The sequence below is a fragment of the Chrysemys picta genome, chromosome 4, assembly GCF_011386835.1.
Source record: "Chrysemys picta bellii isolate R12L10 chromosome 4, ASM1138683v2, whole genome shotgun sequence".
Lineage (NCBI taxonomy): Eukaryota > Metazoa > Chordata > Testudines > Emydidae > Chrysemys > Chrysemys picta.
The window spans coordinates 3,916,032-3,927,462 of NC_088794.1; the positions used below are offsets into that span (position 1 = coordinate 3,916,032).

Sequence of the window (11,431 nt, forward strand, 5' to 3'; positions counted from 1 at the left end):
AGGACTCCTGGGTTCTCTCCCCAGCTCTGGGAGGAGAGTGGGGGCTAGTGGGTTAGAGCAGGGGGGGGCTGGGAGCCAGGACTCCTGGGACCCCTTTGGAGGGGGAGATATTTCAACCCCAAACTCCTGCAAGATTTGAACATCTGAGCAATGAGCTTGGCCCAGGAGCCGAGGTAGGGAAATGCTGTAAAGGGGTGTCAGATAAAATCAGCCCGTTAAACCCAAAGTTGCCAAATTTGGGTGTTTCAGTAACAGCCACGTTTCTTGCCAATAACGAAGATCTTGATAACACGTCCCCCCCCCAGCCCAAGACCTGCCATTAAAACCCTGCAGCCCAATGCCATCGGGAGGACGCAGACAGAGAGTGGCAGGTAAGAGATCACCCCAGAATTGCCAATCCCAAACTGAGTGTCCGGCTCAGCAGAACTCATGAGATTGGCTTTCAAACCGTGAGATTCTGTAAAAACAACAAACTTTCGGGTTCTTTTGATTTGCATTCTGCTTTCGGAGCCTCTTGGGTACACTGGGGTCACATTTGGAAACTTTCTCCACGGCCACCAGGGCTGGAAACTGCCTTTTGCTTTATGAACGAAGGCTGACAGCGTCACGTATCCACCTGACTCCAGGAGCTGGGGCTTTATGGAAAACAAGAATTAGCATGAGACTCATGACAAAATCATGAGAGTTGGCCAAGCTGTAACCCTCCAATAGAGCCCCATGTCCCATCCCCCTCCCCGGAGCCAGCCAGTCCCCTGCCCTGGGGCAGGATTGGAGCTGGCTCCCTTTAGAAAGGCCCCGTATCCCGTTCCCCACCCCACCCCTGAGCCATCTTGACCCCAGGAGGTGGATGGGAGCCAGCGCCCCCTAGAGGGGAATGTTCCTACATTTCTGGCTATTCTGACTCCTGGTCATTCTAGTTTTTTCAGCTGAAGCCCCTCAGTGAATTATTCGGAGATCAGATACCAGGATGTCCCCCGAGAAAATCGCCCTCCTGCTTTTCACTGCGGCTTGGCTGCTGCCTGCTGGAACCGCAGAGGTAAGTGGCTTCAATACAGTATCCTTGCCCCGCCCCAGAGGTGGCTGCATCTCACCCATCCCACACAGATGTCCTGAAGAACAGGGGAAGGTTTTCTGCATGGAAAATGTCAGGCTATGGTGTCTAGTGGTTTGTGGGGAGGGAATCTGGGAGCCAGGACTCCTGGGTTCTCTCCCCAGCTTTGGGAGGGGAGTGGGGGAGTGGGGTCTTGTGGTTAGAGCAGGGAGGGCTGGGAGCCAGGACTCCTGGGTTCTCTCCCCAGCTCTGGGAGGGGAGTGGGGTCTTGTGGTTAGAGCAGGGGGGCTGGGAGCCAGGACTCCTGGGTTCTCTCCTGGCTCTGGGAGGGGAGTGGGGTCTTGTGGTTAGAGCAGGAGGGGCTGGGAGCCAGGACTCCTGGGTTCTCTCCCCAGCTCTGGGAGGGGAGTGGGGTCTTGTGGTTAGAGCAGGGGGGCTGGGAGCCAGGACTCCTGGGTTCTCTCCTGGCTCTGGGAGGGGAGTGGGGTCTTGTGGTTAGAGCAGGAGGGGCTGGGAGCCAGGACTCCTGGGTTCTCTCCCCAGCTCTGGGAGGGGAGTGGGGTCTTGTGGTTAGAGCAGGGAGGGCTGGGAGCCAGGACTCCTGCGTTCTATTCCAGTGACACACCCTACACCTCATTTTCCAGCAATCTATAAAAAATAGGTGACCACTAGAGGAGATGAGGGCAAACTATGGCCCGTGGGCCACATCCGGCCCACGGGACTGTCCTACCCGGCCCCTGAACTCCCGGCCGGAGCGGGACACGCTGCCCGGTCACTCCCGCTGGGCAGCGTGGGGAACGCAGCTGGCTCTGGCCGGGTGTCGCGGCTGCGAGCTCCTGCTGCTGGTCTGGGGGCGGGGAGCAGGAGGTCCTGGGGGACAGTCAGGGGATGGGGAACAAGAAGGGTTGGGAGTGGGAGTCCCGGGGGGGGGCTGTCAGGGGGTGTGGATAGGAGTCGGGGCAGTCAGGGGACAGGGAGCAGGAGGGGTTGAATAAGGGGGTGGGACCCTGGAGGGGGCAGTCAGGGGGCAGGGGTGTGGATAGGGGGCGGGGCAGTCAGGGGACAGGGAGCAGGGGGGGTTGTATAGGGGGTGGGGTCCCAGGGGGGCGGTTAGGGGCGGGGGGTCCCAGGAAGGGGCAGTCAGGGGATAAGGAGCAGAGGGCAGTTGGATAGGGGGTGGGAGTCCCAGGGGGGGCTGTCAGGGGGCGGGGGTGTGGATAGGGGGCGAGGCAGGCAGGGGACAGGAAGCAGGGGGGGTTGGATAGGGGGTGGGATCCCAGGGGGGGCTGTCAGGGGGCGGGGGTGTGGATAGGGGGCGGGGCAGGCAGGGGACAGGAAGCAGGGGGGGTTGGATAGGGGGTGGGATCCCAGGGGGGTGGTTAGGGGCGGGGGGTCCCAGGAGGGGGCGGTCAGGGGACAAGGAGCAGGGGGGGTTGGATAGGGGGTGGGGTCCCGGGGGGGCAGTTAGGGGCGGGGGGTCCCAGGAAGGGGCAGTCAGGGGACAAGGAGCAGGGGGGGTTGGATAGGGGGTGGGATCCCAGGGGGGTGGTTAGGGATGGGGGGTCCCGGGAGGGGGCGGTCAGGGGACAAGGAGCAGGGGGGGTTGTATAGGGGGTGGGATCCCAGGGGGGGTGGTTAGGGACGGGGGGTCCCGGGAGGGGGGCGGTCAGGGGACAGGAAGCAGGGGGGGTTGGATAGGGGGTGGGGTCTCAGGGGGGGCGGTTAGGGGCGAGGGGTCCCAGGAGGGGGCAGTCAGGGGACAGGAAGCAGGGGGGGTTGGATGGGGGGTGGGGTCCCAGGGGGGTGGTTAGGGACGGGGGGTCCCGGGAGGGGGCGGTCAAGGGACAAGGAGCAGAGGGCGGTTGGATAGGGGTGGGAGTCCCAGGGGGGGCTGTCAGGGGGCAGGGGTGTGGATAGGGGGCGGGGCAGGCAGGGGACAGGAAGCAGGGGGGTTGGATAGGGGGTGGGATCCCAGGGGGGTGGTTAGGGACGGGGGGTCCCGGGAGGGGGCGGTCAGGGGACAAGGAACGGGGGAGTTGGATAGGGGGTGGGATCCCAGGGGGGTGGTTAGGGATGGGGGGTCCCGGGAGGGGGCGGTCAGGGGACAGGAAGCAGGGGGGGTTGGATAGGGGGTGGGGTCTCAGGGGGGGCGGTTAGGGGCGAGGGGTCCGAGGAGGGGGCAGTCAGGGGACAGGAAGCAGGGGGGGTTGGATGGGGGGTGGAGTCCCAGGGGGGTGGTTAGGGACGGGGGGGTCCCGGAGGGGGGCGGTCAAGGGACAAGGAGCAGAGGGCGGTTGGATAGGGGGTGGGAGTCCCAGGGGGGGCTGTCAGGGGCAGGGGTGTGGATAGGGGGCGGGCAGGCAGGAGACAGGAAGCAGGGGGGGTTGGATAGGGGGTGGGATCCCAGGGGGGTGGTTAGGGACGGGGGTCCCGGGAGGGGGCGGTCAGGGGACAAGGAACGGGGGAGTTGGATAGGGGGTGGGATCCAGGGGGGTGGTTAGGGACGGGGGGTCCCGGAGGGGGCGGTCAGGGGACAAGGAGCAGGGGGGGTTGGATAGGGGGGTGGGAGTCCCAGGGGGGCTGTCAGGGGGCAGGGGTGTGGATAGGGGGCGGGGCAGGCAGGGGACAGGAAGCAGGGGGGGTTGGATAGGGGGTGGGATCCCAGGGGGGTGGTTAGGGACGGGGGGTCCCGGGAGGGGGCGGTCAGGGGACAAGGAGCAGGGGGGGTTGGATAGGGGGTGGGAGTCCCAGGGGGGGCTGTCAGGGGGCAGGGGTGTGGATAGGGGGCGGGGCAGGCAGGGGACAGGAAGCAGGGGGGTTGGATAGGGGGTGGGATCCCAGGGGGGTGGTTAGGGACGGGGGGGTCCCGGGAGGGGTCGGTCAGGGGACAAGGAGCAGGGGGGGTTGGATGGGGGTGGGATCCCAGGGGGGTGGTTAGGACGGGGGGTCCCGGGAGGGGTCGGTCAGGGGACAAGGAGCAGGGGGGGTTGGATGGGGGTGGGATCCCAGGGGGGTGGTTAGGGACGGGGGGTCCCGGGAGGGGGCGGTCAGGGGACAAGGAACGGGGGAGTTGGATAGGGGGTGGGATCCCAGGGGGGTGGTTAGGGACGGGGGGTCCCGGGAGGGGGCGGTCAGGGGACAAGGAACGGGGGAGTTGGATAGGGGGTGGGATCCCAGGGGGGTGGTTAGGGACGGGGGGTCCCGGGAGGGGGCGGTCAGGGGACAAGGAGCAGGGGGGGTTGGATAGGGGGTGGGAGTCCAGGGGGGGCTGTCAGGGGGCAGGGGTGTGGATAGGGGGCGGGGCAGGCAGGGGACAGGAAGCAGGGGGGGTTGGATAGGGGGTGGGATCCCAGGGGGGTGGTTAGGGACGGGGGGGTCCCGGGAGGGGGCGGTCAGGGGACAAGGAGCGGGGGAGTTGGATGGGGGGCCAGGGGGAGCGGGGCATGTGCCAGGCACTGCACAGACACACACGCCAGATCTACACTTAAAATGTGGATCCCCCTTGTGCCATCGCTCGGGGGGGGGTGAAAAACTCACCCCCCTGAGCCCTGTCGTTAAGCCAACCCACCGGCCAGTGTAGACGCAGCTAAGAACTCTTCCCTGGCCCTCGCTCCTGTCTCTCGGCGAGGGGGAGTCAGTCGCGTCTCCACTACGATGCTGCGGTGGTATTCCCTGCAGCGCCCGGAGCGTAGCCACGGACCCCGAGCGAGATGGGCCTGGGGCCAGATTCACCCTGTTGATTATGCTCGTGCCCAAGGACCAGCCCAGGCGCTGGGCTCCCTCGAACCGGTAGATCCCACTCCCCTCCCAGAGCCAGGGAGAGAACCCAGGAGTCCTGGCTCCCAGCCCCACCTGCTCTAACCACTAGCCCCCACTCCCCTCCCAGAGCTGGGGATAGCACCCAGGCATCCTAGCTCCTAGCCCCCTCCCCCCCCGCTCTAACCCACTAGACCCCACTCCCCTCCCAGCGCTGGGGAGAGAACCCAGGAGTCCTGGCTCCCAGCCCCCCCCCCCGCTCTAACCCACTAGACCCCACTTCCCTCCCAGCGCTGGGGAGAGAACCCAGGAGTCCTGGCTCCCAGCCCCCCTGCTCTAACCACTAGACCCCACTCCCCTCCCAGAGCCGGAGAGAGAACCCAGGTGTTCTGGCTCCTCCAATACCTTCCCTGCTCCGACCACTAGAGTTGGCCATTCCCGTTGCAATCAGCCCCACCTTCTTCCCAGCATGAGCGACCGGAATGAATTAAATGACGTCCCCATGTGCCTCGTGTCACGCCTGACCATGAGCCAAACCCTCTCCTAGGCCAGCCCCCCCGGGACCGGCGTGGGAGAAGGAAACCCCACGCTCGATTTGGCCTTCTCCTCGGTGGATGACCTGTACGAAGGCTGCACGCCTGCCATGAGGCAACAACTCCTGTCCCTGTTAAAAAACGAGCTGACCAAGAACAAGAACTTCCACCTGGCTTGGAACAAGGCCAAGGAGGAGTGGATGAGGAAGAAGAATATGTTAATCTTCCCCAACACGATGAGAGCTTTCTGCAGCGTTGCAGTGATGGCCTACACCTTAAAAGACCCGCCTCTGTACAAGGACTTCGACACCGCCACCAGGACGGGCTGGACGGGACCCGATGCCTACGCCAGCTACCCCTTCAAGGCTTTGCATTTCCTGCTGACCCGGGCACCCAAAGACATCTGGGGGATAACTCCCAGTTGTGTCATCGTCTACAGAGGAACTGACGTAATGTTCTCCGTCACCTACAGACGCTTGTTCCGCTTTGGCCAGTTCACTTCCACCTCAAAGAGCTTGACGGTGGCAACCAATTTCGGCAAAAAGACCATATTCATCCTGGTTTCCTGCATCGGGTATGCGGTTCAGGACCTGTCCCCCTTCCCTAAAGAAGAAGAGGTGTTGGTGCTGCCCTCTGAGATGTTCCTGGTCACCGAGATCAAGCGCACGTGGACGAGGCAGGCTGTCTACGCCAAGTCGGTGGGGGTCTGCAGCAACCACAACTGCGCCTACACAGGGAAAGGTGAGGATGGGGAGGCAGGAGGGACGTGAGCTATGGAGTTCCACCAGGGGGTTAAGAACTGGCTCAGTGAGACACGGGGCCTTTCCCCACTAGGAGGCGCCGGCTTCAGTCCAGCCGCAGGGAAGGGGATGGGGTGTCTCAGGGTGACAAGGAAAATGAACTGCCTCTTTCCTATTTTCCAGGAGACCCCAATCTGAAGAAATGCCCTCCTCACCAAGGTACGAGGGGCTCAACCCTCGGCTGGGCAGGTTGTGGGTGGGAGGGTAGAGCCAGTAGTTGCGGGACTCCTGGGTTCTGTCCCCAGCTCTGGGAGAGGAGTGGGGTCTAGTGGTTAGAGCAGGGGGGCTGGGAGTCAGGACTCCTGGGTTATTTCCCCACTTCAGCCACTGACTTCTTGGTTGAGTTTAGGCATATCCGTGTGCCCAAATACCCCCCATGCCGGGGGAAGAATTTTATTGGGACGTCTGGTCACCCTAGTTAGAGCGGGGGGGCTGGGAGCCGGGACTCCATGGTTCTCTCCCCAGTTCTGGGAGGGGAGTGGGGTCTAGGGGTTAGAGCAGGGGGGGCTGGGAGCCAGGATTCCTGGGTTCTCTCCCTGGCTCTGGGAGGGGAGTGGGGGCTGGTGGGTTAGCGCAGGGGGGCTGGGAGCCAGGACTCCTGGGTTCTCTCCCTGGCTCTGGGACGGGAGTGGGGTCTAGGGGTTAGAGCAGGGGGGGCTGGGAGCCAGGACTCCTGGGTTCTCTCCCCAGCTCTGGGAGGGGAGTGGGGTCTAGGGGCTAGAGCAGGGGGGGCTGGGAGCCAGGATTCCTGGGTTCTCTCCCTGGCTCTGGGAGGGGAGTGGGGGCTGGTGGGTTAGCGCAGGGGGGCTGGGAGCCAGGACTCCTGGGTTCTTTTCCCGGCTCAGCCACTGACCCCCTGGTTGAGTTTAGGCACATCCGTGTACCCCAACTACCCCCCATGCCGGGGGAAGAATAGAACTGACCAGGCTCTGCTAAGTGGGGTCTTGGCTGTGGCTGAGGGGTGTCCTGCTGTCTAACGTGGGGCGTGTCTGTGTCTCCCCGCAGTGCTGCACTTGTGAGGCCCCAGAGCGAGGAGGGGCCGCAGCAATCCAGGGCTGCCTTTAGCCAGGAGCTCCGTGGAGCATCGTGCGCGTGGCCTTGTCTACCTAGGCCGGCAAATATTCCCCATGTGCTTTTCTGCTGCCACTAACGGGGAATCGCTGTAGCAAAACACACCTCGTCTCCACCGCTCTGTTTACTCCTGTTTAAGCTTCTTCCCTCGCAGGTCTGCGCTTTCCCCGACAGCTGTACCACAACCGGAGCCGGTTTCCCCGGTGCATGGCCCTGTGCCTGGTGGGATTTTTTCCTAGGGTGCACTGCAGGAGGACAGGAAAGTAGAGTGATGATCAAACCTCCAGGAATACGTCCAACCCAAACTGGCAACCCCAGCCGTGCAGACGAGGGTGCTCGTGGGTTTGCTCCGTTGAGGTTCTCCAGTTGTATGAGGGCCATTGATGGGACCCTAACCCTAACCCTAACCCTAACCCTAACCCTAACCCGAAGCTCATCAACAGAAAGGCCTTAGCCCTGCAAGCTCTGGGTTCATAGATTCCCAGATCAGCAGGAACCGTTGTGGTCATCTGGTCTGACGCCAGCCAGAGAACTTCCCCCAAACAAAGGCCTAGGGCAGATCTTTTAGAAAACCATCCAATCTAGGTTAAAATCATCAGTGATGGAGGATCCACCATGACTCTTGGTTAATTGCGCCGATGGTCAATTCCCCTCACGGTCAAAAATTTACACCGTCTTTCCCGTGTGAATTTGTCCAGCTTCAATATCCGGCCAGTGGCTCACATCAGACCTTTCTCTGCTAGCTTGGAGATCCCATTATCAAATATTTGTTCCCCACATAGGTCCTTCTAGACTGGGCCCAAGTCACCCCGGGAGTGTCTCTTTGCTAAGCTAAATGGATTGAGCTCCAGGAGGCAAGTTGTCTAAGCCTTTAGTCACTCACCTGGTTCTTCTCTGCCCGCTCTTCAACCATCCAACTGATGCTTATTCTCGTTCTGTGTCTGCCCCTACAATAAACACACCCGCATTGCAATGTGTTTGGCTTTCTATAGACCCTGCCGTGCTGCCAGGGGAGGAGAATTGGAGGTCACCACATTTGACCCTTTATTGACATGAGCCCGTTAGAGGTTCGCGGCCGTGACGCGGACGCCGGCGAGCGTACCAGCTGGGGTAGGGGGGCTAGGAAAGCCGCGCTGGAAAGGGAGGTGCCGGGTTTGTGACTGGGCCTCATGGCAAAGGGTGGATATGCTGCAGCCGCCAGCAATGGGCTCTGTTCCCTTTATCCAGCTCTGCCGCGTTTACTCCGGAAGCCCTGGGCTTGGCCTTCTGCTACCCTGTGAGCCCAGGCCCTGTGCGGCTTCAGGAGTGAAAGGGCATGAAGAAGGACAAGGAAGAGGGTGACGGGCTGGCTGGCTCCAGGGGTGGGGAATGGGAGATGGGGCCTTTCCCTTCTAGGGGACGCTGGCCCCGATCCAGCCCCAGGGCAGGAGACTGGCTGGCTCGGGCTGGGGAATGGGACATGGGGCCTTGCCCCTCTAGGGGGCGCTGGCTCCAATCCAGCCTCAGAATATAGGTGAGGCCCAACCACTGGTACCCATATAACCTGGTGCCCATGGAAGACAGGCGGCTCCGAGATGGCACGGCCCTGACGGTACCGGGATCAAAGCTGTTTAAATCTCGAGCTCGGAAACAAACTCTGAGAAGAGAAGGAGCAAAGGAATTTGCTACACACGAGCTCCCCCTAGTGGTGAGTGATGCAAGGAGCGGAGCCATCTAAGAGCCTGGGAACGGGTAGGAATAAAGGGGTGACCCTCTCCAAGGACCCCCGACACCGTGGCGTCGGCAGCTCCAAAGGCCGGGTTCAATAGCCGGGGGTTCCTCTTCAGAGTACAGAACAAAAACCCTGGGAAATCTGGCAAAGCTAAACCCCGGCCCTGGTATTTTGGGCTGTTGCCCTTTGCCTTCGTTTCCCACCTCGCAGGGACCCGTCCGTTGCACCCCAGTCGCCGTTTGCTGGCCAGAGTCCTAGCACCCAGGGGTGCAACCAGGCAGATTGCAGGGGGGTATAAGAACATAAGAACAGCCAGACTAGGTCAGGCCAAAGTCCATCTGGCCCAGTATCCTGTCCTCCGACAGGGGGCCAGTGCCAGGTGCCCCAGAGGGAGTGAACAGACCAGGGAATCAGCCAGTGATCCATCCCCTGTCGCCCATTCCCAGTCCTGGCAAACAGAGGCTGGGACACCATCCCCGCCCAGCCTGGCTAATAGCCATTGATGGACCTGTCCTCCATGAACTTATCTAGTTCCTTTTTGATTTTTCCTTTATGATGGCTGCCTATAAATACATCAGAGGGATAAACACCAGGGAGGGAGAGGAATTATTTAAGCTCAGTACCAAGGTGGACACAAGAACAAATGGATATAAACTGACCATCAGGAAGTTTAGACTTGAAATTAGATGAAGGTTTCTAACCATCCAAGGAGTGAAGTTCTGGAACAACCTCCCAAGGGGAGCAGTGGGAGGGGTGGGGGACACCTACCTGGCTTCAAGACAGAGCTTGATCAGTTTATGGAGGGGCCGGTATGAGGGGACATGTAGCCGATCTGTGACTGCCAGCCGCAAATATTCTTTTTTAAATTTGTTTGGTTTTCTTCATTCCCCCCCCCCCCCCCCCCCCGAAATAAAGAAGTTGGTGAAATTGACAGAACGTTTCACACTCACCAAATCTCCATTTTTTTCCCCGGAAAGAAAAGTTTGGTATGAAAACTTCCACTCGGCTCTAGATTTAAATGTCACTCTGGGTCCCCGGCCTGCTGGGCAGAGAGAAACTCTGCGCCCCGCGCCAGCCGCTCGGCGTTTATAGCACCTCTCCCCGGCTAGCATGTTCAAATAGTGGCCACGCTGGAGGTGATTAGATCTCAGGGGTTCATTTCCCCAAACGATTAAATCCTGCAACTGTCGACAAAATCTATGTTGCCTCTGCTGTCCCCTCCCCCCCCCCCCCCCCCCCCCGCCCCAGGCCCCGCTGGAGACGTGGCGGTTAAAAAAATCCAACACTTTGCAATGCGGGCGTTTATTGCAGTAGCAGATACAGGGCTGGAGAATATGAGGGTGGAAAGGTCACAGGCTCATACACATACACACACACACACACACCTGGCCCTGATCCCCTCCACACACACAGACACACACACACACAACGTTCCTGGCTAAAAACATCCCAGGGGGTTGCTGCTTCCTCTCCTTGCTCCAGTGCGGCGGGCACCTCACAAATACAGCACTGCAGGGAGACACAAGCGCACGCCACGTTAGCCATCCGCACGCGCCTGAGCCACAGACCCACACCCACCCCCCCCGCCACGGCACTTTGCCCGACTGGATCAGTGCCAGTGCCCTCCAACATAGTGGGGGAAACTGAGGCACGGAGGGGGGCAGAGATGCCCCCAAACTCACCCAGGGAGTCAGTTGCAGAACAGGCCCCCGCCCAACCTTCTAGACCCCACTCCCCTCCCAGAGCTGGGGATAGAACCCAGGAATCCTGGCCTTCAGCACCCCCCCCCCACTCTGACCCACTAGACCCCACTCCCCTCCCAGAGTCAGGGAGAGAACCCAGGAGTCCTGGCTCCTAGCCCCTGCTCTAACCACTAGACCCCACTTCCCTCCCAGTGCTGGAGAGAGAACCCAGGAGTCCTGGCTCCCAGCCCCCCCTGTTCTAACCACTAGACACCACTTCCCTCCCAGCACTGGGGAGAGAACCCAGGAGTTCTGGCTCCCAGCCCCCCCTGCTCTGACCCACTAAACCCCACTCCCCTCCCAGAGCCAGGGAGAGAACCCAGGAGTCCTGCAAGTAATTGTCTCAAGCCCCATGCACGCCCCCTGCCCAGCCAAGGGATGAGCCCCCACCCCGACCCCCATACCTTGGTGATTAGGGCAGCTCATTGTACTGTTCCCTTCTGGAAAACAGAAAACAGACAATTAATTTTCCCTGCCACCCTCCAAGCCAGCCAGTCCCCTGGCCTGGAGTGGGATAGGAGCTGGCGCCCCCTAGGGGGAAAGGCCCTGTGTCCTATTCCTCACCCCACCCCACCCCCGGGCCAGACCTGAGCTGTCACCCCCTAGGGGCTAGATTTTATCTCCCTGGTGGCCTTCCATAGCTCACATCCCTCCTCGCGTCCTCCCCCTCACCTTTCCCCAGGTAGGCGCAGTTTCTGGTCGCTGCAGACGCCCACCGACTTGGCGTGCACCATCTTCTTCCTTGGTGTCTCCTTGACCCCGGTGAC

General features: G+C 61.3%; 1 protein-coding gene across 1 annotated transcript; it reads left to right on the forward strand.

Annotated features, from left to right (window-relative positions):
• The first annotated feature begins 319 nt into the window (after positions 1 to 319).
• On the forward strand, positions 320 to 8,184 carry LOC135983459 (NAD(P)(+)--arginine ADP-ribosyltransferase 2-like). Its single transcript, XM_065595758.1, has 5 exons — positions 320 to 371; positions 918 to 1,036; positions 5,355 to 6,081; positions 6,264 to 6,299; positions 7,146 to 8,184. The coding sequence occupies exons 2-5, from the start codon at positions 968 to 970 to the stop codon at positions 7,157 to 7,159; spliced, it is 846 nt and encodes a 281-aa protein (XP_065451830.1). The 5' UTR covers positions 320 to 371; positions 918 to 967; the 3' UTR covers positions 7,160 to 8,184.
• The last annotated feature ends 3,247 nt before the right edge of the window (positions 8,185 to 11,431 follow it).

Excerpts from the sequence above, each read along its gene's own strand:
- LOC135983459 (XM_065595758.1), top strand. The coding sequence starts at position 968 with ATGTCCCCCGAGAAAATCGCCCTCCTGCTTTTCACTGCGGCTTGGCTG. Across the intron at positions 1,037-5,354 it reads TGCCTGCTGGAACCGCAGAG|GCCAGCCCCCCCGGGACCGG; the intron begins GTAAGTGGCTTC and ends ACCCTCTCCTAG. Across the intron at positions 6,082-6,263 it reads CTGCGCCTACACAGGGAAAG|GAGACCCCAATCTGAAGAAA; the intron begins GTGAGGATGGGG and ends CCTATTTTCCAG.